The following is a 26,781-nucleotide window of genomic DNA, read 5'->3' on the forward strand; positions in this document are numbered from 1 at the left end:
CGGCGCCGCCCGCGCTCGCTGCCAGGCGGTTGGGCTCGTTCGCCGCCCGCTCCGCCATGTCGCTGCCGCCGGAGAAAGCCTCGGAGCTGAAGGAGATCATCCACCGGCAGCTGCTCAAGGTGGGGCTGGCGCCGCGGGCCGGCGCCGGAGAGACTTCCCCTGGCGCTGAGGGGCTGTGCGGCCCCCGTGCGGCACCGAGTGTCGCCCCGGCTGTCACCCCGCCGCGGGCGGCGGCAGCGCCCACTGAGGCGGCGGCGGCGCGCGTCCGCTCCGGCGCCCCGCTTTGTTTTCACAACTTGGGCGGCTGCAGGTGGTTTCCAGGCGCCGCTTTCTCCTTTTCTGGTTGCTTTTTTGAGCGAGGGTCTTGAACTGATGAGCAAGCAGGCTCTAACTCCTGTATCGCGTATTAGTGCGGCGGTGAATCTTCCTGCCTGTCACACAGGAGAACGGGGTTCTTGGAGCGAGTCCAGAGGAGGCCAGCGAGGCGATCAGGGGGAAAGGAGCACCTCTGCCTGGAGGAAACTCTGGGAGAACTGGGATTGTGCAGCCTGGAGAGGAGAAGACTCAGTGGAGACTCTATAGCAGCCCTCCAATACCTGAAGGGAGCCTGCAGGAAAGAAGGAGACAGACTTTTTGCCAGAGCGTGCAGTGACAGGACAAGGGGAGATGGATTCAAATTGAAAGAGAGCAGGTTTAGATTAGATATTAGGAAGAATTTTTCAGTGTGATGGGTGCTGAGGGATTGGAACAGGTTGCCCAGAGAAGTTGTGGCTACCTCATCTCTGGAAGTGCTGAAGGCCAGGCTGGGTGGGGTTCTGAGTGACCGGGCCTGGTGGAAGGTGTTCCCTGCCCATGGCAGGGGCTTTGGAATGAGATGATCTTTCAGGTGTTTCCCAACAAGATCATTCTGTGATTCTATTTCAGGTCCCGGTGGCTGTATCCTTAACATCCTTCCAGTGTGAGAGTTAGCTCTATAAATCCATCTGCTTTCACAGCTCATATGATGGGCAGACATTCTTAGATTTCTCTTTGAGAACAGGGAAAGCTTGCAAGGGAGATCTGCTACTTCTGTGCCTTACCTGTACATATAAAAGCATATTTTTTTTACCCTAATAAATAAATAAATATTATGTTAAGCTTGAATTTTGAGAGAGATGAGAAATTAGAACAGTTACCATTTTGTAATTAATGGGTTTTCAGACCTTTTTGTAAGGAAGGAAGTTCAAGATGGGTTGCTGTCAAAGAGCAGTGAAAACACCTCTATGTTTTGTACGGTTGTAATTTTTTTTTACTGGGAGAGCTGCTTTTGTAAGTGGCTCGTTTGATTAGTTCTGAAAGGATCACTATTTTGGTGTAGTTATTTCTGTGTTCCTAGGAAAACACCCTTAGCCTTACAGACTTAATTGGTAAGTTGTACCTGCTGGCACACAGAGTTTGCAGCACATGATGAATTATCTTTCAGATGGATGTCCATGGGAGGATACGAGAAGTTCTTGCTGAGACTGTACGAGAAGAGCTGGCACCTGAGCATCAGCAGTTGTCCACAGAAGATCTGATAAAAGCCCTAAGACAGAGGGGAATCATTGATGATGTTATGAAGGAACTTAAATTTGTAAGTGTAAGTAGCTTTTGAAGAGGGGAAGTATTTCTGCTTGTTCCTCTTCCTGTCGTGGTGTTTTTATGAAGTGAAATGATGCTGCCTCTGGAGGTTTGTAAGGACGTTACTGATCCGAGACATTATAGGAGTAGGGAAGATAATTGCATATGCTGCAATTGGTTGGGTGATAATACTGCACTGAAAATATTGGTTCGGTTTTAGAAGGAGGCACACCTAAGGAATGGCATTCAGATGAAATGGAGGATTCTTTAATTTTCAGAAGGCTGTGGTAAGAGCACTGCTGTATCCCTTAACTCCTTAAAAAGTTTTAATTGTAATTCCAGGACGTGAACGAAACAGAGAGGACTTCAGCTCCCAAACCATCAACACATTTTGTCGAAAGAGAACCACCAGTTCTGAAAAAAAGTATGTTTCTTGTTTATTTAAATGTTTAATGATCATAGTTTTGAAAGAAATTTGAAGTCTATGATTTTTGTGCTCTGAATTAGTAATCCAGTATGAACTGGCATATTAGGTGGATGTTTCCTCTGCTTATCCACAGGGAGTAAACTCAAGTGAGAAGCAGCAGCAATCAGTGTTGCATTAAATATGATTTATTGTTATTATTTCATTTACTTTAAGATAACTTCCATATATTTTAAAAGCACTTTTTTCTAAGCTTGTGTTTCAAATAAGTTTCTTTTTTTGCTAGTCTCCTGTTAGTTAGCTGATATTTAACAAAATAAGCATTCTAAGATCTGTTTGTAGTCTCTTCATTTTTATTGCTACGCTTTACAGCTAACATTGACCCAACACGGAGGTATCTTTACCTTCAGGTTTTGGGTGGAAAAGCTTTTCTGGAACATCTTCAGGAACCAGAGCCTCTGCCTGGCCAGATCTGTTCTACCTTCACTCTGTGTTTACATTTTCGAAACCAGCGCTTCCGTTCCAAGCCTGTCCCTTGTGCCTGTGAGCCAGATTTTCAGGATGGTTTTCTACTTGAAATACACAAGGATAGCCTCGGTAAGGGATATTGTGGGTTTAAAGCCGGTGCCATTGGGATATTTTCTGACCTAAGAGTTATTGTGAAATATGTTTGGTATTATTTAGTGGATTTCTTTTAGTGGATTATCTGTTTTTTGTCATGTTTTCCTGAGGAAACTGATGACTGTACTGGGTTATGCCACCTGTAGATCTTTTTCTACTCTTCTTCTTTTCCTTCTTTTTCACTCTAAAATAACTTGACATTGACCAGCTTTATCCATTCTTAAATGTTAATTCCATTTTAAATTTTTGTGTGTCTGAACTAGTTGCATTGCAGTACTCAACTACAAAAATAATTTTATCTTCTCTGTAATCTCTCTCTAGCTCTGTCCTAAAATGAGTATTGTTTTAGAAATGGGACCATTGCTTGCGCTTCTGGACTCAAGATCTTTCTTTATGCTTATTACAAACATTGCATTTTGTTCCATACTGTTTTTAAAATTCTGAGGAGAACTTGGGATGATAATATTCTTGCTGTCTTATTTTGGTTTAACAATGGCAGGTGACGGAAGTAAGATGGTGGATGCAACCACTATGTTATCTATATGTGACCCAGTGCATATGGTTCTGATCAAAACAGACACGTTTGGTGAGACCACACTGGTAGCATCCTATTTCTTGGAGTGGAGGTCTGTCTTGGCTGCAGAGAACGGCATCACAAATGTTGCTGTGGAACTCCTGGGTGTAGGTATGGATAAAAAATAAGCATGTTATGATGACTTACAGTAATGGGTACTGCGCTTGCTTACAAGCTTAAAGTAGTATTTTTGACCTAGTTAATTTTTTTCTTCAGAAGTAACTGTAAAGTATCCTTAGAAGATGTCTAGCAGACTTAATGGTCAGGTTTTTCTGTTACCAAGCTGCTAAAAATGAGTATTCCAGATCCCATGTAAAAATGGTCCTCATGTCTGGGAATTCCCACTGTTGAATATCTAGTTCAGTTATCAGAATCAAACTAACCAAACAAAAATCCAGTAGTTCATCTCCAGGCATATATCTGATCAGTGCACTGGGGAGGTAAAAAAAACCGGCTTGTGTGCCTTTCATAGCAAACTAACAATTGCTGAAGAAAGGGTTCTCTGCTCTGCTCCCATTTATCCCAGTGGCTGGAAGTGTGTTTTCTGGATGGCTTGGTTTAGGTGCTTAGCAGCTCGTACATGAGTGTATTTTGTGTGTCACCTGTCCCCAGTCCTCTTCTCAGGAGTTCCAACTTGAGTTTCTAGGATATGATTTAGTGACTAAAGACTAGGTCTCTTACGACTTCCTACAAGACTTTTTACAAGAGCAGGTAATGACAGGACAACGGGGGATGGATTCAAACTGAATCAGAGTAGACTGAGATTAAATATTAGGAGGAAAGTCTTTCCTGTGAGAGTGATGAGGCACTGGGACAGGTTGCCCAGAAAAGCTGTGGATGCCTCATCCTAAGAAGTATCCAAGGCCACGTTGGATGGAACTTTGAGCAATGGGATTTTGTGGAAGGTGTTCCTGCCCACGGCAGAGGGATTGGAGTGAGCTGGTCTCCAAGATCCCATCCAACCCAGGCTATTCTGATTTTAATTTTCTATAATGACTTGGAAATGCATAGCAAATAAATTGAGTTTAATTCTTGGATGGGAGATGGAGCAAGTTAAATTGAATTCTCATTAGCTTTTTTCCAAGCAATAAAGTACTGATGCAATAAATCCAGTGCTGCTTCTCCTCTTCAAAATCCTGTCATTGTATAAAATGCATCAAGAACATCAAAGGATGCTGCCATCTCAGATAAACAGATAAACTGTTACATGAGGCTTCCATTGCTTGTATTGCTTATGGACCCATTTGTAATCTGTTTTGTAATGCTTATTGTTGTTTATGTAATTTAAAAATCACAGCATTAAGCAACAATATTAAGTTGAGGGGGGTTTTTGTTCATTTGTTAGTTGTTTTGGGGAGTTTTTTTAAGTTGATTAATCTCTTTATGACAGCCAGGGTCCTTCATAATGAACTGTGTCCTGGGGGAAGATGAACTTCACTTATTTCCAGCTATTTAAATTTCAGCTACTTGTATAATCAGTAGGAATAGGCACATTTGCAGTGTGTGATTGACTTGAGTTTAGATGCCTATTCTAGACATTTCCAGAATACCATTCCTCTCATATGTCCCAGTACTGGCTGCAGATAGGGTCTTGGATAATTGTCTTGGATGTAGAGACCTGTGCTTTTTTTCATTATATTATGCTTTCTTACAGCCTCATTCGAGTTTGAAATTTAAATAAAAATTCTTACTTTGCCTATGTTTAAAGAAGTTTAGTGATTTTTTGTGGTTATATAAGGATAACATACATGTTTTAATGGTTTTCCCCTGCCTGGCTGAAATAATCTAAGCAAAGTGAATATGAGAGAACTGATGACAATTAATTTTGTTTCAAAGGTACAGAATCAAAGGTTTCTGTTGGTGTTTTAAACATCAGACTGGAAATGTATCCACAGCTTAATAAGACACTTTCTTCAGAAATAACTAGTACTCAAGTAAGTAATTTCTGGGAGGGTTAACTTTTTCTTTTGTTGTTGGTGGGGAAGCTCAGTATAGGATTGTAGATGTTGAGGACTGTAGGATGTTTGAATGTTTAATACTTCTTTTTTTTATATTAAATTTAAATGCAATTACCTTTTCTAAACTACTTTGTCTATACTGAATGTTTATCAAAATATTACTATCATTGGTTTTTCTTATTACTTGTATCAAAATCTTTGAAGAAAAAAAGAAAGATGCAGTATGTCTGATTTTCTTCAGTTAGTATATATGTTTTCTTGTTCTTTCCCATGTGAAACAGAAATTTCAAGTTAGCTATTCTGCTTGGAAGGCCAGTAAATGTTGGCTGGAAGGTGCATGCAGATATTCTCCTGCACATTAAAATCCGAGCAATCCTTCTGTGCAGAAATGCGTTACTTAAAATGAGCAGTACTTCAGTCAAGCTAATATGTGAACCTACAAACAAGAAATACAACTTGAAGTTTTTCTTAATTGGACTTCCATTTAAAAATACTATGGATTTGCATGACACACTTAAAATGTTAAGCTTTATTTGACATGTGCCAAGATGTGGTGTTGATGTACTTACTGATCATGGCTTTTTTTCCCCTTGTTTGGAATTAGCATGTATAGGATTCGTTTTGTTTTTCCTACCTACAGTTCACTTTGGAACGGCAGAAAACAGCAGAAAAAGAACGTTTATTTCTTGTGTATGCAAAGCAGTGGTGGAGGGAATACCTGCAGATCAGGCCTACCCACAACGCAAGGCTGGTAAAGATCTTTGCACAGGTTTGTAAATTGTACAAAGAGACCAATCCTTTCTTTAAGTTACCTTTTTGTTTTGTTTTGAACTTTATGTTTATGTGGAATCTGTCTAGATTTATGATGTGCTTATGTTCAGGTCAGGGCTAAATGTGGTGTATCATGCAAAAAAATGAAATTTGTAAGGAGTGAACTTCTGTTTGTCTATCGAAGCTTAATAGAATGATGCAGACAGGAGAGTTGCTCTGACTACCTCTGATGTACCAAGTGAAAAAGCCTGCTTAGTCTTGTCCTTGAATACTCACAAATGTCAGAGACTTAGGTGATCTGTACAAACAGTTTCAGATAAGTTTTGTACCCGATAAAACAGTTACAAAAAATGGACTTTCTAGATCGATTAGAACAGATCCTCAAGATATTTGAAGTCTGTGTTGTCTGCAATGCAATCTCTCTGGTTTATGTCACACAACTACAGTCATAATTATTAGAGTCTGATCAATTACTGTATCAATTGCTCCTCAGTAAGTGTTCCTCAGTAAAAGGAGTGGTATGATCCTTGCATTTTTCATGCTATGAATTTACCTGGCATAGTAGCAATTTTCATACCACAGTAAATTCCAATCTCAAAGCAGTGTCCTGAAGTGATCTGTGCCTCCTCTTCGGTGAGGCAACAGCTTCCCTTGTGGCTGTACCCTGAGTGTGCAGGAGTGATGGAAACTTCCAAATCCCAGCTAGCAGCTGAGCCCCCACCCCCTCACTTCACATCAGTGAAGTGGGTTGGGGGCAAGAATAAGAAGGGCAAAAGCAAGGAAAAGTTCATAGGTTGAGATAAAGGAGGAAAGGAAAGGAAAGGAAAGGAAAGGAAAGGAAAGGAAAGGAAAGGAAAGGAAAGGAAAGGAAAGGAAAGGAAAGGAAAGGAAAGGAAAGGAAAGGAAAGGAAAGGAAAGGAAAGGAAAGGAAAGGAAAGGAAAGGAAAGGAAAGGAAAGGAAAGGAAAGGAAAGGAAAGGAAAGGAAAGGAAAGGAAAGGGGAGGGGAGGGGAGGGGAGGGGAGGGGAGGGGAGGGGAGGGGAGGGGAGGGGAGGGGAGGGGAGGGGAGGGGAGGGGAGGGGAGGGGAGGGGAGGGGAGGGGAAGGGGAAGGGGAAGGAAAGGGAAAGGAAGAAGATAAGAGAAAAGAAAAAGAAAGGAAAAGAATAAAAGAGGAAGGAAGAGAAAACAGTGCTGCAAAGACAGTCATTCACCCCTTCCCAGAGCAGACAGATACCCCAATAGTATCCAAGCAGAGGCAAGTTTAGGAAAAGTCTGTTCCCCACCTCCACTGTTTTTATTGCTGAGCTTGACCCTATATATGGCATGGAATATCCCTTTGGTCAGATCAGGTCAGCTGTCCTGGCTGTGTCCTCTTCCAGCTTTTTGTTCACCCTGAACCCACAACTGTGGTGGCAGAATGAGAAGCAGAGGCAGCCGTGTTAGTGTACAAGCCCTGCTCGGCAGCAGCTAAAACACTGCTGTGTTCACAGCATTGTTTGGGTCACAAATCTAAAACACAGCACTATCAGGGCTGCTGTGAAGGAAACAAACTCCCTTCCAAATAGACCCAATACAAAGACTTAAGGGTTTCAGGGCAGGGTATAAAGAGAAATAAATCTATAATTAAATAGGATAGGAACTAGGCCCCTGCTAGATTAGTACCTATATAGTTAGAGCTTGAGTCTTCCATTGCCCATAAGAAATCTTAGTAAAACTTTCTGGGTTTATTAGATTAGTTTGATAATTTAGTTACCATGAAGTTTCAGATGAGTAGTGCAGAAACAGGCATTATATATATGAGACAATATTAAAAATAAATCCTGCCTGTGGGGTTTTTTTTAAATTGCTTTCGAGCTGTGAAATAGTTTTCAACAGAATTCCAGTCAGCCTCAAATAAATGCTGGGTTTTTTCCACGAGTTTGCTGGAAAAGCGTGACAAAACCTTAACAGGGACAATATGTGCCTACAGTAAAAATATGAGATCATAATTTCCTGAAGCTGCAGAGATTCAAAAGGCTTTGATCCCTTTTAAAAATATATGAGCATGAAAGTACCATTTTAGCCCAGTGAGGAAGAGAAGACTTCTATGCTTCTGGAAATAGTTTTAATAGATGATAATCATAGTATTTGCCTGCAGCAGGCAACAAAACAGAACTTTTTAAAAGTCATCTTATCTTTTCATTTTTATAAGAACTTAGGAATTCTTAGTATTATTGCTTAACTTAGATCTACTTATTAGATCTAGTTGCTCAATACATCTAGTTACTTAGTTTTGAGTAATTTTTATTGCTTGCTGTTATGAAAGGAGGTATTGTTTTCAAATTCAGAAGCAGATAGACACCTTTTAAACTCTAGAGTCGGTTGCTGAATGTTTAATGCTTTTGGGGGAAGGTTTTTTTGGGGTCATTGTGGAATTTGGTGTGTGAGATTTGTTCTGGCTTGTTTTTATACTTGATGATGGAAACTGATAGTGGGTAGAGGATGACCAGTTCCTCACCCGTTAGAGAAAATTCATTGCTGTGCTGTTCCTGGCGTTCAGACATTTAGTCCAGAATGCCCTGTGAGTGCCCGAGCCAGAGGGAAATTTGTGATGTGTCTAAACGGGTTGTCTTATTGGTCTTGTGTCCTAACTCCGGGGGTATTTTTGTGTCTTACCGTTTTTGCGTGATACTTATTCCAGTGAGGATACATCCCAGAGGGAAAAAAAAAAAAAAAAGTGTAATCTAAGCTATCTGAAGGTTTCGCTGCCGTCGGGCGGCTGGCACTAACGCGTTTGCCGTGCGCAGGACGAGAACGGCGTGAACCGCCCGGTGTGCTCGTACGTGCGGCCGCTGCGGGCGGGGCGGCTGCTGGACACGCCGCGGCAGGCGGCGCGCTTCGTCAGCGTGCTGGGCCACGAGAGGGCGCCCGTCATCGGCGGCGGCCGGCAGGAGCAGTGGAGCACCCTCCTCGCCTTCCTGTGCCGGAGCAAGGTGCGTGACTGCCGCTGCCCCGAGTGTCGGCGGGGCCTCCTGAGCCGAGACAGCAGCCTAAAGCAGCCTGCGAGTACGTGCCTTACAGTCGGGCTCGGAAGGCTGCGCTACAGTCGTGCTGGAGGTGTTTTTAAAGAGAAACAGGTGCTAAGTAGTAGACAAGAAGGCTTTGGAGCAGTCTGCTGCTGTAGTTGGGGTCCGTTTGTCAGTGCATCTCTTTGACACTGAATTGGCTTTTCTTCCTTTGCATTTCTAAGAACACATATTATCATGCGGTGAATCCCTGCTACTGTGCAGGACACTAGTTAAAATTCTGGACTGAGCCAGGAAAAGCAGGGAAAATCTCTTTAGTCTCTTGCCTCTTTTGCTGTTTTGGTGAGGGATTTTTTTGGTTTTGATTTCTTTTTTCTGGTGTGGTGGTGGTGTGTTTTTTTTTTTTTTGTTTGTTTGTTTGTTTGTTTGTTTGTTTGTTTGTTTGTGTTTTTTTTTTTTTTTTTTTTTTTTTTTTTGTTTTTTTTTTTTTTTGTTTTGTTTTGGTTTGGTTTTTTTTGTTTGTGGGGTTTTTTGGGTTTTGGTGGGTTTTCGGGGAGGGGCCTTTCTTTGTTTTGGTTTATTTTCGTAATAAATGGGCTGAAATATACTGACAGTTTTTGTATTCCATTTTTGCAAAGTAGGAATTTTCACTAGACACTTCAGCCTAGTTCTTGGTGGTCTAAAGTTTGTATCATGACAGTAATAAGCAAATTGTAACTGGTTCTGGTTTATAGCCCTTCTGTTTTACTGAGCAGAAGTAACAAGTGATCACTTCTGATACCTCTTTGGAGTGGTCAGTGCTTTTCATTGTCATGGAGATACTTCTGCCTTCAAAAATAACATCATTGGTGTGTTTGTATTTAGAAGATGTGTTCTGGACAGCAGGACCTGTATCACAGATTTTAGACCTGCCTCCAAGACCACACAGACCAGACACTGGCTGTTTTCCCTGAATATCAGATAATGCATAGGTGCTGCATAAAGGCAGCTCTGGCTCCCCACTGGGTTTCAGATGGACATGACAGTAGGGCCTTTGAGGACTGCTGTCTTTGGAGACACAGAGAAAGGTGTTCCTTCAAGGCAGAAAGGTGGAAAATTGTATGGAAAATAACTGAATTTAGCCCCTGAGATCCCAGCTGGATCATCATTTTTCTTGTGGAAGGTGGTATAGTGTTATTAAAATAACACAGGTTCACTACAAACTTCTTTAAGCCTACTTTCCTGCACATTTCCCTTTTATGCTGTGGTAGGGCAAGATTGTTTTGTCTCAATACATCCAAGGACACTGAATTTTACATTTTCAACATTCTGAATAGTTATTTCTCTAAAGAGCCTTACTGTTCTGCTTATGAATGCTGTACTTTGTGTTATGAAGCCTTCATTGTTTAAGCAATTTTTGTTCTTACTTTACAGCTAACATTTGTAAAGAACTCAAGAGACAAAGGATGTTAGAGATTGCATTTGGAAATTGTTTTCTGTGAATTATCAGTGGTAGTAATGTGTTTATGAGATAAATGTTTTTCTGACTAAAGGAAAAAAAACAGCTGCACTTGATTCCCAGCTGTTTTACAGTTAGATCTATGGGGGACCTTGTTTTGTCTTTATCTAGTTTCTGAACTTTGAAGCATATTCAAGTAAGTGAAATACCAGTAGAATTACATTTTATTAAGTGAAAAAATTTTAATTGTGTGAAAATACTGCATAATTTCTAGTCTTGCCTCAGGTGTTTACCTTATATATTTTTTTACATTAAATAAAACATTGCTTTTGTTGTTGTGGGTCAGTAGATTCTGGCTTTGGGTTACTTGGAAGTATCTGTATAATCATAAGAAATGTTTCCCAGTGTTAATCATACACTATACTTGAACAAACAATATCAACAGTCTACCATTAGAGCATGCATTTTTAACTCATTTATTCTATTAGAGAAAACTAAAACTTGTCTAGTATAAATGGTAAAATCCTGACTTCTGATACATGCTTTAGATAAGTAGGAGAGTAACATGACTTGTTAAATGGTGGTTTGAGAAATAGCACTATTTTCTTTCTTTAAGGTTTTATTATTAACAGTAATATTTATAAATATTTACTGTCTAGGGTGACTGTGAAGACCATGCTAACCTTCTGTGCAGTCTTCTTCTTGGGTTTGGATTGGAAGCCTTTGTGTGTGTTGGAACAAAAGCTAAAGGAGTCCCCCATACTTGGGTGATGACTTGTGGATCTGATGAAACAATTACTTTTTGGGAGAGCTTAACAGGACATAGGTGAGTAAAAAGAATATAAGAAAACAGAACCGTATATGTCGAGGTTTTTCTAGAATATTTTTACTGTTGTGGTTTGTTTTTTTCTTTTTTTTTAATCTTCATACCCAGTCGTATAATTTAGGTGATGTTTGTCTTTGAATCTTTTTTTTCTGTGTACTGCTTTTGCTTGGAAAATAACTGATTCAGCATGATGGGAGGTATTTCATCAGCTTGTAATGTATCAGTGTCTTTAATACTGTTTGGTAACTGTATTGTGTCTCATGGCAGCTGATTGCCATTGATTATTATCGTTGCCGTCATTTGTAAAGGAGATGAAATCTGACATGATTGTTTAGGAACTCATAGTTTTTGCTTGATTTCATCATGAAATCAGTGTTGCGTTGCTTTTTTTTCCTGTGCAGAAATCTGAGTTCTCTGAGATTTTCTCTTGGTTTGAGTCATTTGAGAAGGGCACATGTAACTGTGTGGTGTACTAAAGCTTCTGGAACACGTTGTTTCCAGTGTTCAAAACAAGCAGTTCTGTTTTGCCACAGTTTGTGTGGATCCTGTGATTAGCATTTGCAGGTGTATTTCTATAAATATGACGAATAGCAGGGAAACTGTATGTTCTCACAGTTGCCAAAATTAACTGCTTGATTAAGTAGCTTATTTTTCTATATTTAAAGACTAAAAATGATGTATTATTTGATCGTATATTATGCTTCCAAAGCGTGTACAAATACATTTCTGTAAACAAATACATTTCATGTAAATGAATGCCATTTTGGGGGGGGGAAAATTGATGACAAACTTGGCTTGTGTTTTTAAAGGAAAAATAGCTATATATCTGTCCCATCTAAATATTTTTACCTTGCCTTGAAATAAGTTGTATTAATAAGAAGTTGAATCTTTTTGACTAGGTACCTGCACAGACCTGTCAACCCTGATGACCCTCCCCTGGCTGAACAACCCAAGCCGCTGTATCCATATCGCACAATAGGTTGTATCTTCAACCATCAGAAGTTCTTTGGGAATTGTCAGCCCTCTGATGCCGTGGAGGTGTGTGTGTTTGACCTGCATGATGAATCCAAATGGAAGCCCATGAGTGGAGAAGCAATAAAATCTGTGTGTCCTCCTGGATCAACGTCTTCGGTTCCCCCTTTTCCTCCTCTCTGTGCTTCTACAATAGATGCTGCTGTAACGAGCAACGAGATAGAAGTGCAGCTGAGGATACTGGTCTCTGAACACAGAAAGGTGAGGAAGATTGGCAGTGATCTGTCATGGTAATAGAGGTTCACGTGTTAATTGTATACTTGTTTTGGATAGCCATTTGTTAGTTCACGTACTTGTGCCTTAGCAATGTGTTTTCCATCAGCTTTTGCAGAAATGTGATATGGGAAAAAGTGAAACAACAGAAAAAAAGTTTGGGAGGACTGAGCTGGTTTAGACATCATACTTACTATTATTTGCAGTGTAGCCTCATGTGTGGGCTTTTCCTGCCACCCTGCCTTTGCCCCTCATTCTAGGTCTGTGATCTTCAGCTTACTGGCACCTGCAAACCACCCATGAGGGGTCTCTAAAAGCACCAGGAAGATGAAATCTGGTTGTTAGTGATTCGCTTTGCCAATCCTGCAAAAATGTTTCTGGTTCCTAGATAAAAGCAGGCTTTCAAGCTTTCATGATCTTACTCTGGCTGCTTTACAAAATCAGAGATATTTTTACAAGTTAGTTTTGTCCTTTACCAGGATTTTTACAAGGCATAATGTGCCAGAAATTATACTCCCTGTGCTGTACATGAAGGCAATGATATTTTAAATCCCTCTTAGCTTATGTCTGTTTTTAATGAGGGTTTTTGCTTGTTTCTGTTTCTTCTCCCCACACGATGCTCAGCCTTTAGGGTGGCAAAGTAATTCTCAGAGCATGAGTCTCATGCAATGTTGAATACATAGAGGGTACATTTTTCTGCTTCTTTGCATTTGGGATGCTGGGTGGAAGGTGCAAGTGTGTGGTGAGAAGATGGATGGTAGAAAGAAGGTGCCTTTGTGTGCGTAATTTTTTCAGAAGGAGTTTTCCATGAGACATTTAAAAAAATGTCAGGTGAATATTAGTTAATCTTTTCCATATTTTTTTCTGTGTATTTATACATATCTTCTTATATGTCATGCAGAGATACTGTAGCTGAAACATCTGGTTTCAACTCTGTTTGGCCTTATGTTTTAATCTAATAGTTTAATTTCATTCCTTGATAAATGTTTGATACCTGTGGTGTCACTTGCTTCTGACAGTGGTGTTTGCTTCTCCTGGTTGGTGTGTGAGTCAATACACAAATCCCACTGCTTCATGACTTCACTCCTATTAACTACCAACATAAATGTTCTGGGATTTATTTGAATCTATACAGTAGGTGAGTTATGCATATTCTGATGTACCTTCTGCACAGTTGTCATCATTCTGTGACTTGCCTCCCAGGATCTTGGCCTTTCTACTGTTTGGGATGACCAGCTCTCCTATCTGCTGTCACCAGCACTAGCAGCCTATGAGCTGGAACGCACAACGGGTGTTTCTGCAGGGAATGAGGAGTTTCAGGATGCTGTAAGGAGAGCAGTACCTGATGGTCACACCTTCAAAGGGTTTCCCATCCATTTTGTGCACAGAAATGCCAGGAGAGCATTTGCCACGTGTCTTCGGTAAGTCTTGAATGTAAAGATACAGGTATTTGTTAAAACTAAATAGTAATCTTGAACTGCTAATTGTAACTCATTTTTTTAAATAATGAATGTTAAAGAAAATTGATTTCCTTTGGTTAAAACTGGAGGAGGAGTTGTGTGGTATGTGTAAGGGCTCATGGGGTACAGAGCTTTTAGGTTACATTGGTGATTCAGTGGTGATAGACTTCTGTTTATTAAATTGAAGAACAAAGAGTTACTTTAATTTCTCTCTGCACTTGTTAAAAATGATCAGTAGTTGTGTCAGTTTCCTCCAAGGCAGCAGCCCTTGCACTATAAAATGATATTATTATTTGTAGTGACACACTCATGATAATCATTGTTACTCTAATGCTAGTCACGCTTTAAGAAAATTGCACTATGTAATTAAAGGTTTTAACAGTATCTTAGGATTGTCTGTTACTCCTTTGTTTCTTTTTGTCATCTAGGTCTCCTTTTTGTGAAGAAATAATCTGCTGTAGGGGAGACCAAGTGCGACTTGCAGTCCGTGTACGAGTGTTTACGTACCCTGAGTCTGCGTGTGCTGTTTGGATCATGTTTGCTTGTAAATACCGCTCTGTCCTTTGAAAAAAAACCCCAAAGTATTCATACCCTTTTAGTGCTGCAAAATAATGTATGTGGGTGTAAAATGATTCAATTAAAAACTAATACAGTATTTTATATAAATGCCACTGATTTTAAACACCATGATGTGTGTATTGAAGGGAATTGTGTACACAGTAATGATTGTATTTATAAAGAGAATTTATTCTTTGTAATAAAAGTTACTTTTTATATTTATAGGAATGTGGGTGAAGTTACTAAAATGTGTGCAAAAATACTGGCTTGTTTTTTGCAATTCTGAATTGGTTTAAGAGTTTGTTTAGAAGTAGGTTGGCTTTACCTCTGCAGGGTGAGAGACTCTTTTCTACCTCTCATTTCCCTGTAATGTACAGGGTGTACTTTGTGAGTGACTGAGATCCAGAAATATTGATGTTTAAGCATGTGCCTTTAAGAGAGCAAAATTTATTTCTGCCTCTCGTGGATCTAACAGTAAATTCTACATTCAGCTTCTGAGAACAGTTCAGTCAGATAAACTTGCTAATCTGTGAATTTAATAATATATTGATTTATTTTTAAAATATACATTAATATGTATATTTGGATACCTGGGTATCTATGAATTTAATAATTCTATAATTTTTAAAATATATATTAAGACTTGGATACTTGAAGATGTGAATAGCTATGATGGGTTAGATAAAATAGTTAAACCTGATGGATTTTGCCTCTTGATACCTTTAGAAGTTTCTGAGGTAGAAGTTGTAGTCAGGCCATTTCGCTTGACAACCACACATGGTTTTGTCTAATTCTCATCCTCAGATCTGTACCTAATTACCCATTTTGATTTTGTCTGTCTTAAACCTGTGGGTGATGATTTTGTTAAGTATCTTTAAGTCTTTATGCTTTGCAAAATGGCAAGTTGTTGGGCTTACTGAACTTTTCCCTACTGTGCTTCTCAGGTTTTTCCCCATGCGGATCCCAGTCATCTCGTCTTGCAGCTGGAAAATCTGAAACTGTTTGGTTTCTTCTGTAGAAGCCACTATGTGTCAGTGATAGCCCATGACTACCTCCTTTGGTTGTCCTTGTAAGAAAGAGGCAACTCTTCCTGCTGGTGCTGGACCAAAAAAAATTACTTGATCCTAGAGAATCTTGCAAGACATACAGCAGGAGTAAATGTTGGCATTTTGCATGTACATTTAATCAGCAGTGTGGCAGTATGACACCATTTTTGTCTTTTTTCTTCAAGGGGTGTTAAATACTTCCTGTGGCAGCACTGAGGTTTTTTAAATTTAGGACTCTAATAGTACATTAGGTACTTACTGGCCCTGCTGCTAACTTTACAAGTCTGGTTTTGTGTTATCTTTCTTTTTGTACCTGAAAGATCAAAATGCACTCGTGTGGCTGTTACACAGCATACAGGATGCTGATAAAAGCTTTACAAGTTCAATTTCTCCCCCAATTTCCTAGTATCTAAATGTAGCCTGACAAGGCTGGATCATATTGCATGGTGAGTATTGCCGAGTTTAACAGCATTATTTAAGTACCAGTTGTATCTTATATGTACCATTGTATGTTACACAAGAGGAAAGAGGAGAAAAGCAGCAGCGTTCAGTACAGATGGAAGTGAAAGGGGAGAGAGGAGGTGAAATGGGAAGAGAGGAGGTGGAGGGGAAGGGGAAGAGAGGAGGTGGAGGGGAAGGGGAAGAGAGGAGCTGTTGGTGGAATGGGAAGAGAGGAGGTGGAGGGGAATGGAAAGAGAGGAGCTGCTGGTGGAATGGGAAGAGAGGAGCTGCTGGTGGAATGGGAAGAGAGGAGGTGGAGGTGGAATGGGAAGAGAGGAGGTGGAGGGGAAGGGGAAGAGAGGAGCTGCTGGTGGAATGGGAAGAGAGGAGCTGCTGGTGGAATGGGAAGAGAGGAGCTGCTGGTTGGAGCCGGCGGCGGGGCCCTGCCCAGCTGCAGTACCGCTCCTGTACGGCAGGGGGCACTCCCGGCGCTGTCCCTCAGCTTCCCGGCTCCCAGTGGATGGGATGCGAACGGGAGATTTTTAGTTTCCTTTGGCATCTGAGAGGTAGAACACTAAAGAGAGAAACGCCGTGTGTTGCGCGTGAGCTCCAGCTTATGTAGTCGGGTGCTTTTCTGCGTGAAAGTGCTCGTTTGCCTAGGGAGAAGCTGGAATGAAGGGCTGTGCCCTTCTGCTGCCCAGGTGTGTGCAGGGGCAGGGACGTCAGTTCTCAGCTGCTTGGAAGACGGTTCCCTTGTTGTTCCCTTTCCAGACTGGGCTGGTTCAACTCTGCTATCCTCTCTGTGTACCCTGGACGCTTCCAGCCTTGCTGCTGCCGAGGATGGAGATTTCCCGGAGGAAGTGTTTGCTTTGGGAGGGGAGACCCTGGAATTCAAAGGCGCTCGCCCTCCCTCTGTGAAAGCGGAGACGTTTCGTTGTATCCGTGATGGCGCGGGTTGGTGTCAAGCGCTCAGCACTTGGGGCTGCAGGGAGTGTCATCCCGCGTCCCGCCGGGAGCTGTTTGTTTCTGAGGGCGGTGGTTCCCAACAGCCGGCGCACAAACAGCGGCCCGAGGGCTGCGGGAGGAGCGCACGGCGTGTGTCCGTGCGCCGGGCGGAGGGGCGGCCGAGCGGCCGGCGGGCGGCGCGGGTTGCCGTGGCAGCCCCGAGTGAGTGCCCGCGGCGGCCGTGCCGGCAGGGGGCGCTGCGGCGGCGGGCGGCGCCGCGCGGCGGGGGCGGGCGAGGACGAGGACGCCATTGCGTTGCTATGAGCTGTCGCTCCCCCTGCGGCGGCGGCGGCGGCAGCGGGCGGACCGGGCGCCGATCCTGTGCCTGCCTTCCTCCTGACTGCTGCTTGTTTCCTGGCTCCTGCAGCCTGCCGCGCGGGCCGGGCTGTCCGTCCGGCGGCCTGGTGCCACTAGCGGGGCGGAGAGGATGAGCACGGCAGGACCGGGCGGCAGCAGCAGCAGCAGCAGCATCGGCGCAAGCAGCAGCATCGGCAGCCGCTGCCGCGGCGGCGGGGCCGCTCACTGAGCGAGGAGCACCGCGGCGGACGCCGGGCATGGAGCCCCAGCCCGGCGCCTCCCGCCCGGCCGCCGAGGAGGAGGAGGACGGCGGCGGCGGGTCCGGCCGGCAGCCGGAGGCGCTGTCTCTGGAGGAGATCCTTCGGCTCTACAACCAGCCCATCAACGAGGAGCAGGCGTGGGCCGTGTGTTACCAGTGCTGCGCCTCGCTGCGCGCCCGCGCCCGCCGCGGAGAGCCCCCCGCCGCCAGGCTGGGGGCGGCGGCCGCGCACCTCCGCGTCTGGCGGGACGGCGCCGTCACCCTGGAGCAGGACGAGCCCGACCGGCCGCCCCCGCCCGCCGCAGGTAAGGCCGGGGGCAGCCGCCGACCCCGCGCAGCCCGTCTCCATCAGCCTTTGTCCGGGACGTGGCTGTCCTTCCCGCCCGAGGGTCGCGGTGGGCGAGCGCTCGGCTCCTGGGTCGTGCCGGGGGCTGTGGGGGTCTGTGTGTGTGTGTGTGTGTCCCTGCGGCATCTGGGTGTTGTGCGTGGAAAGGCAGAACCCCTCGCCTGGGATGCGACCGCCTGCGTGCGGGCACGGGCAGGCGAATGCGGGCTCAGTGTTTTATAACAGCGCCGTCTCTCCGGTGCGTAATGAATCCCGTGTCATCCGCGGGCTCTCCGGGCTCCTCCGGCCGCGCCGCGCTTCCCTCAGGGGCTTCCCGAACGGTTTGGCATCACAGGGCGCCGATTAGAAATAGATCCATTTGGATGGTGCTGACACTAAGTAAGTGAGAAAGCCGTGTACAGGGGCTTAGCACCTACCATCTGCTTCGTTAAAATACCCGAGAAAGCGTATTTTGCTTTGGAAGGGAAAATGAGGGCGCATGTCTGTTTTTCAGCCTTTCAAAGCTTCTGATTTTAAATGTGAAAAGCAGTATGTTTTTGTTGCAAGTAAAGCTCGATTTATTTCTGAAAACAAATCAAAGATGGGCAGCAGAGTGATGTGGTCGGTTATGATATACATGATGGTATTCCCCAGTATCAGCCTAGTCCACATTCAACGTGACAGAATTTTCCGGGAGGACAGAGGTTTCAGCATTTTAAAGTTGTGTGAATCAGAAGGCGGTGGTAAATTCACAAAATGGGATTACTGGAGCCCTCAGCGTTTAGAGCACGAATATTATCCCTGGTGTTACAATTTAATGAAGCCTTTTGATACAGTGCCTGTCTGCAAAGTCTTTTGGCAGAGACTTGCAGTAATGCAGTTTGGAGCTAGTGGTACATGCAAATATCAAAATATATTTAGTGGAAGAAAGGACATAATTTAGTTCGGCAGTTGTAATGAGTCTAATAATGACTTGCATTTAAATGTGATCTGGTGTGCTTTTAAAATTGTTTTTAAAAACAGCTCTTTGTAATGTTAATTAAATGCCAGACCAACACCCAGAAATTCTAGGAAAATGCTCTCCTGACCGAGGCATCTGCATGTCACAAGCATATTGACGAGTTCTGTGTTGCTTGTCGTGTGCTGCTTTTGCTTACAGTCTTTTGAGATGGCATCAAGACTTTTTCTTTTCTCTTTCCTATTGCAGGAAATACATTAGTTTACTATGTATTTCTTTCTTTTGTGGCCTTTTTTTCTTGCTATTGGTGGACTTACCCTCTTTCCTCTTGCAGTATATCATTACTGACTGTAGGAGGGTGTTGAATATACTTGAATATAAAGTTCAGGCCCCTCACTGACATCCATCATGTTTATTTTATACTAAAGCTTTACTGTGAAAATGTTTTAGTCAACATATGCTAACCTGTGTATGTTGATGCCACATCTAAATTTTTGGAGGGATGAGATTTTTTTTTTTTAAATATTCCAGCCCTGTCTATTTTTTTTCCCCCACCTTATTAGTGTATGTATTATTTTGTATAGCACCACATGTGTATGCTTATATCTTGAGACTCTTCAGAGAGTGTGTATGTGTATCTAAACAAAGATAAGCAGTCTGTTAAGACCTCCCAGGGAAGCAGGAGGCGGCAGCTATCCCAGGGAGAGTACCCCCTCCAGTGTGTGTAATAGAAAAGGGGAGGCGGGGATTTCTCCGCCAGCTGTCCTTTCCTAAAACATCCTCGGTGAACCCGCTTTTCTGTCAGCTGCAGGCTGGTAGGTGCCTGGCTTTGAAAAGAGGCAAGTTTCCTCCTGGGGTCCTCTCACTGTCCCTGGCCTTCCTCATACCTCACTTTAAACAGACTTCGGGAGCAGAGGCTGCTCAGCTTCCAAGCTTTCACCAGGGATTTTGTGTGTTCTTTGATTTGGGAAACCTGGAGCAGGTTTTCACTGGAAATTGTTACATTCCCATCAAAAGTTGGGAATTCACTCTACTGAATATTGAGGAGCTGACAGAAGGCTTACTTCTCATGGGTATCTTTTGAACTGTTCCTGTTCTTTTCCCTATTGCTCCCTGCATTCTCTTTGGGTGGTGATTAATGAGCTTCCTCAGCCAGTTCCAGCTTGAGCCTCTGGAATGAGTATTTGTTTGTAGGCTCCTCTATTCTCTGCACCAGAGAAAGCTTAGGAAGAACCTGGCTCTGTGGCCTGGGGAATAGTACAACGTAACAGGCCCTGAAGCTGTATGGTCACAGTAATTTTACTTTCAAGATACAAATTAAAGTTCTCTTAGAAAGAAGTACTGATTATGTAGAAACCAATGGTACTTTTCCAAAGCAGTTTCTTGTGAAACAGTTTTCCAGTCCATGCTCAATACTTGAAATTCTAAGTAACAATACGTAGAAATTGAAGAAAAATGTCCTTGAGATAGGAAAGAGATGAGTTTCACTGATAGTGGGGCAGAAAAATGCCCTTGGAATTGAATCCTGGTCCTTATACAAACCCAGAGACTCATTTTCAGATCTTTCCAGTTTTATCAGTGTGATCTATTAATATTTCATTATCCTAAAAAAAGTGTAAGGTTTTGGTTAAAAAGCAGTAGAAAGGTGAGGGATGAAAATGCAGCCCAGTTGTTCATATTCATGTCGCCGTTGATATCACTTGAATCCTGACAAGAGGAGGATCAGGGAGGATTCCTGCTAATTGTTTTCCTGCCTTTGTATTTCAGACAATTTAGATTTAAATGCCTGTGTCAGGACGTTTGTTAGAGCAATAGGGATTCTGCAGGTTAGCACACTCTGAGTTGTAAAGCTGTTTTGTTCTAGCAATACATAAAAATGTATAGGTGTAGGTTGGTGCTTAGGTTTGGGTAACTCACAGGAACAAATATTGGCTGTTAGTTTCTGTTCTAGTAAACAACAGAATCCTGTGTGGGCAAATAAAGGAATCCCTGAAGAATGGTGTCTTTGGGTAGTGAACATTCGGGCTTTGTCCAGGGTTGTGGTGAACGATGTGATCAGTCACGCCTGTCAGTGGGGCTCGGGCAAAGTCAGGAGCAGACGCAGTCGGGTCACGGAGTTTGCTCCAGAGATGTACATGAAGGCAGATTTTACAGAGCAGTGCAAACCTTTTTACTTCTCCAGAACCAAAGTAAGAAAGAAAGAAGATTTTGCATGAATATGCAAAATTAATGTAAAGCTCACTGTGGTTCTCTTAGTATTGATCATTGTCTGACATCGTAATACCACAGAAGTGTTTGTTTCAAAATACCCGTGGTGAAATCGGAGATACAGTGTAGAATTTATTTTAACTAATGAGTGCTTTAGCAGTCTTTGTTACTTACAATTTTTATGAAAAGAGCTGATGGTGGCACCCAGTAAAGTGCCAGATGAAATAAAGAACACCTTCTGAATGAGCTAAAATGTTTGGGGTAAACATGTGGTTTGACTTCTCCAAGCTCTCTTCTTACAGAACCGCATTTACACATGTTTTTATAATCTTGTAGCAATAATGAAATGATGGGTATAGGAGCAGAAAACCTGCACAAGAGCTGGCAGTCGACAGCATGCCCTGGGTCCAGGTGCAGCAGGATACTGTAGGGTGCTGCAGGCTGTTTGATTGAGGTTGTGTCTTTGCTGCAAGCTGGATAAGGAGCTCTTGCTTTTCGACACAGAGGCCGTGCCACCTCCTTCCAAGAGGTGGGAAACAGAACAGTTTTGGGGGTGAGCAGGCTGGGTAAAACGAGGGCTTTCCTTGCATGTTTTGTTAGTGCCAGATCCTTGGATTAGCAAAGGCAGCCACCGACTTTGGGCATTGCACTGAGCTCCTGAAGAGGAACAGCCTGAGGATCTCAGAAAGTGGCAAAGAAGGTATTTCAGACATCAAGTCGGGCTCACTTCCAGCTGTTGGCTGTTGAGGGCTGGCATGACTGTGGTGCTCCTCAGCCTTCTGTCTCCCTCCCAAGCCCCTGAACTGTGGGTAGTGTCAGTGGCCCTTCTTTTGCCTCGTCCTCCAGCGCTAGGAGAGAAAATACGCAGGGAAATTACTGCTGGTCTTACCAGAAGTAAGTACTGTGCAGATTTTTCTCTTGGAAATGCCTGCCAGGCATTCAGCAGGAGGGCATAATGCATGGGGTATTCTGGCTTTGAATCAAAAAGATCACAGAAAAGTTGACTGCGTGGTGGCTTTCACAGGACTTGGAGGGCCCAGGGTGAGACATGCTGAAGAAGAATAGTTTGTGTTGTCTTGGCAATTTTAATGACTTCCATGTCCCTCTTACACCCTTGTGTGCTCAGGTTTTGGAAGGCAAGAATGGAGAAACAGGATGAATAAATGCAAATTCAACTTGGGTACGTGAAAACGTTCTTATCCGTCAGTCCCTGGTGAAGCACTGAGGAAAAATATGCATGATTTTTAGAGGAAAATGAATGTGCTACCATTTTTCTTCTAATTTTTGGACCCTTTTTAAAGACTGTGAATTGGAGTAGCCTTTCTTGATGTTTAAGTTTTGAAAGAGGTGTTGCCATGAATAGTGCTAAAATAAATAAAACCTTTAGGATGAGGACTTCATTATGTTTAGAATTCAAATCTAATTCAAGGGTATTCAGAAACATCTGTCTTTTAAAATAGTAAGGCTTGATGTATTGAGCCTCACTTTTTTGTGCATGAGTTTTAAGATAGATACCTATATAGGTATTTTGATACTGGATGTCAAGTGTCACAGTAGGAGGAAAATAGTACTAGACAGATGAGAGAAGCCTCGGTGAGTTGGTGCTTTTACCTTTTCTTGCTCTGCTGATCTGTGGAAGAGAGAAAGCTTAGGCTTTATTTATGCCAGGCTTTCTGTCATCAGTGTGGTTCCCAGTAGGTCAGAGTGAACTGGAAAACTTCCAGTCATGGCTCATGTAGATGCATCCTGTGCTCTGGGGGTTACCTGGGCTCTGTGAATATCAGCAGATGCTGGGCACCCTGTTGTAGGCAGCTCTGGAAGAAAAAAATAAGCAAAGAAAAGATCTCAGCAGAACATAATAATGTATTTGGCTTTTAAAAAAAGTGCATATTTCAAATGCCTGCACAAAAGAAATGGAAGGAAATTGCCAACAGGGATAAGTGACCTTAGTTGCCTGTATATGTATGGAGAAATGTTGAAGATGACAAGTATGCAGTGAATGAACACACTCTGATTTGGTGTTGTCTGAAAACTGCATTTGTTCCTAAGGAAAACATTGAACTTTGAACTTCGAAAGAAGAACTTTGAGGACTTGTGGGGTCCTGGCATTAATAATGACTTAAAGTAAAAGATAAGACATTTGTACTGTTTGTACTTTAACAGAGATTTTCTTGGCTAATGCAGTAAAAACGTTGCTTTAGAAAGGAAAATGGAATTTTAGTTGTCATTGTTAACAGCAATTGAAGAGTGAAAAATGAGACATGTTGTGGACAGTTAAAATCATGTTCCTGTTGGCTATTGCTGGAGAAAGAACAAAGATGCTTTTTGGAGGAGGGGAAATAAGTAATGGATGATGGAGTCCAGCTTCAGGGCTGGCTGGAGGTGATGGTAGACCCCACAGTGCCCAGCGAGAGGTGATGGGTGGGGCTGGGGGAGCACAAGTGGAGCTTTGAAAGTGAAGACAGTAGCAGTGTATGGTGTGACAAGAGGGGAAGAGAGAAAGAGAGAGAGAACCTTGAATAGGATGATTCAGAGCAGGATCAGAGTGACAGGCAGTGCAAGTGACCCGCATGGCAGCAGAGCTGTGGATGAGTGTTACCCAAACCTGAGTGTGTTTGCCAAGTGTGCAGTAGGAATGTTGCAGGTAACAAGAGGATTAAAAGTATGTAGCATCCTGCTTCCATGTTGGCATTGAACATATCTTCATGAAAGTGGAGAAGCTTTTTCATAATATCTGTTAAAAGGAAACTGAGGAGTGTTTACTCTTTGTTTCTGAATTAGTTTATCACATTAGAGCATCAGATCCAATGAGACAATATTGTTCTATTCCTGACAAAAGCTTAAAACAGCTTGCATGACACATGCAACTATGATTGCATTACTGTATTTTATTACTGTGCATTTTAAGAGGAACAGAAGGAGATGAGTCACTTTGTATAGTACAAATACAAGACTGCAAAGACATAGCTGAGGTAGAAAAGAATTAAGAGAACTCCTTTTTCATTTACTTGAGAGAGTTTATTAACAGCTGGTGACAGTTCTTAACATATCCAGTAGTGCTGAGTTACCAGTTTAGAAAAGCTGTAACCTGCTTGAAGCTCTGGATCCATCAAAAATGATTGGAGAAACTAGTGATGACTTGAATAGTCACAGCTCTGCCAGGAGCACACATACTTGTTGAATGACCAGGCAATTGGGTAGCTCCAGGAAAAATTAGAATATGATCAGAGTAACAGAAATTTTAAAAATAAAAATCAAGACACATGAACTCTGTGAATTCACACTTTTTTGGGGAAGAATTGATACCTGTACAGACTGGAGGAGGATGAGTGCAGTATCTGTATTTAAGCATCTAAAGAAGAGACTGGCAGCTGTGAATGGAGTCCAGCAGAATTTGGAGATGAGTATTTATCTTAGAGTAACAAAAATTGATGTGATCCCTAGGAAAACTTACAGGTTTGCTAAAGAGGTTGAGCAGTGGAACATAGAAAAGTGGTGTGTTGATCACAGCCTTGTGTAGAATAGAAATGAGACAAGACAAAGAGCGACTGTGTAATTATATTTTAGGAGGTAGAACTAAGGTAGCATGGATTTGTTAATTTGCAATTTAAAATACTTTTATTAAAAATTTAACAGGATATTAATACAGAAGATCTCTTAGTCATTACCTTTACTTTGTGCAACAGACAAAAAGTGCTTATGACTGGTCAAAATGAGAACTTCAATGAAGTGTTGAATGGAGAAAAATGAAGGCATGAAAAAAATGGCACAGGGAAGGAAAGTCCTGATTGCCATTGATCTAGAAACCTCTCTAAGAATTTTCCTTGTATTCTCTTGAAATTTTTACAGTTTTCTCTTTCCTAAGCAGAAAAATGAGGCATATAATTACTAAGTCATCAGCTGTAGTCTGATACAGAAATCATGAGTCATATCCGAAAAGCTCTAAAATGTCATCCCATTTCTTGTTACCTTCTAACTACAGTCTGAAGGAAGGATATGTTGATCCTCAAAGCATAAGTTTCTTACTTTTTTAAGAACTTGGGTCTTTGTACTTCCTGCTCTGATGGATCTCTGATTATCTCTCTTAATCCAGTCTGCTTCCTTCCACTTCCTTATGTTCTCACTCTTTTTGACCTTCTTCCATGCATCTTGATATGTCTTACTCCTAAGATATCCTTTGCCTATATTTGTCTTTATCTTTTTCACTTTTTTTTCCTGTTTCTTTTTATCATACAAGTTTTCACTGTCTGTCCTCAGCCTGGCTCACTTCTCCTACATCAATATTTTCCTCTCCCTTCATTTAATTACAAATCCCATTCTTTGCATATTTATCTCTTTTCCTTTTGTGGTATGATTGCCTTTGTTTTCTTCTTTCTTTCCCATTCATTTTATTGGTGCTCATCATGACTCTTGTACTGATGAACTCATCATTTTTGGTAACTAATCTGACCATTTTCAGGGTAATTACCAAATCTCCAGTTCTGTTAATTCCAGAGTTACCAAAACTATGGCTTCTGCATGTTTAAACATGAGTCTGATACTACTTTTTTTTTTTTTTTTTTTTTTTTTTTTTTTTTTTTTTTTTTTTTTTAAACTTGAGGAATCCTCATTCTCTTAAGGACAAAGAAAACTCACTATTGTAGCTACAGTGCCTCTTGAAAAATCTGAAAGCTAGAAAGCAGATACAAATTCAGTTTATTGTTAATTGGGGAGGTGTGACTAAAGACAGTTCAACTCAAGGAAGTTGAGTTAGTGATTGTCATGTTTTTCCTTGCTCCCTTGCCTTAGGTTAGCCCTTATGTTCCTTCTTCATCCTCTTCCGCTGTCATCCAGTACATACAGGCAGTGTCCCTCAGTCCTCAAGGCAACTTGTTGTTGTTGTAAGCTCTGTTGTTGTAGCAAGAGCAGCTTGATTTCACTCCAAACCTGCAGAAGTGGGCTGTGACATTTAATTATAATATTAATCTTTAACACAAAATGAGTTTCAGGTTTGTTGCCAATGTGTGCATCAGCCACACTGTTGCCAGAAAATCAGCGCTTATCATTTCAATTCTGGAAGAAGCTGTCTTGAAGGAACTGCCTGTGGATGTGAGCAGAGGAGTCTGAGACACTAGAGGAAGGCTAGGGAGATGCTCTGAGCTGCAGGGCTCATAGACCAGCTGATCATAGCTGAAATGGTGGCTGTGTGATTGTGGCGTCACGTCACTGAAGTTAACTTTGTAGCTTGGTCTTTTTCAGATAGAGGAGTGCAGACTGGTTGGCACATCCCACGTGCTGTCCTACAAATAAATACCCTGGGTCAGTCCATTCTAACATACTGAGTTACCTATTTGCTTCTTAAACTCAGTCTTAAATTTGCCCTTCTTACTGTTGGTAGGAGTACAGGGAGCTCCTGCCTTAAGGGATGAGACAGTCTTCCTTAGTGCTTGGGAGAAGTTTGTCATGACTCCTCTTGTTGAGGATTTGACAGAAGAATACTTTTCAAATAGAAATTTTGAAGAACAAAAAATGAATGTGAAGGTTTGGGGTTTCTTTTTATTTCTTTTTCTGTCAAATGTGTCTCTCTGGAGACTGTTTTTAGAAATACAGGAAACCTCCAATGTAAGTCACTTTCCTTCTTTCAAAAACCATTCACTTTTTGCATTTCAGCAAGCTGAGAATGAAAAATTATCTAATTTTCCAAACCGTAGTTTGTTTATAAACTGAAGTTGACAGTTAAAGTTGTGCAGTTTATTAGTAATGAATGCATTAACTTCTGTTTGA

The 26,781-nt window shown here is 42.2% G+C and overlaps 2 protein-coding genes across 4 annotated transcripts in view; both read left to right on the forward strand.

Annotated features, from left to right (window-relative positions):
* The first annotated feature begins 16 nt into the window (after positions 1–16).
* CEP76 (centrosomal protein 76) lies at positions 17–14,707 on the forward strand. 2 transcript variants are annotated; one of them, XM_066328720.1, is made up of 12 exons: positions 17–119; positions 1,463–1,618; positions 1,942–2,023; positions 2,396–2,620; positions 3,144–3,329; positions 5,055–5,152; positions 5,817–5,945; positions 8,734–8,919; positions 11,050–11,216; positions 12,116–12,449; positions 13,665–13,882; positions 14,350–14,707. In XM_066328720.1, exons 1-12 carry the CDS (start codon positions 57–59, stop codon positions 14,486–14,488), a joined length of 1,983 nt encoding a protein of 660 aa, XP_066184817.1. In that variant the 5' UTR covers positions 17–56; the 3' UTR covers positions 14,489–14,707. The 2 variants fall into 2 exon arrangements, with proteins under 2 accessions (XP_066184817.1, XP_066184825.1); XM_066328728.1 differs by lacking the exon at positions 8,734–8,919.
* Positions 14,708–17,482: 2,775 nt separating this feature from the next.
* The window catches only part of SPIRE1 (spire type actin nucleation factor 1), a 128,352-nt gene continuing 119,053 nt past the window's right edge, over positions 17,483–26,781 (forward strand). For both annotated transcript variants that reach the window (XM_066328797.1, XM_066328803.1), the window contains exon 1: positions 17,483–17,832. In XM_066328797.1, the coding sequence (XP_066184894.1) occupies positions 17,526–17,832 (307 nt within the window). In that variant the 5' untranslated portion in view covers positions 17,483–17,525. The remainder of the gene's footprint in view (positions 17,833–26,781) is intronic.

This window comes from Sylvia atricapilla, chromosome 1 (assembly GCF_009819655.1).
Source record: "Sylvia atricapilla isolate bSylAtr1 chromosome 1, bSylAtr1.pri, whole genome shotgun sequence".
NCBI classification, from domain to species: Eukaryota; Metazoa; Chordata; class Aves; order Passeriformes; family Sylviidae; genus Sylvia; species Sylvia atricapilla.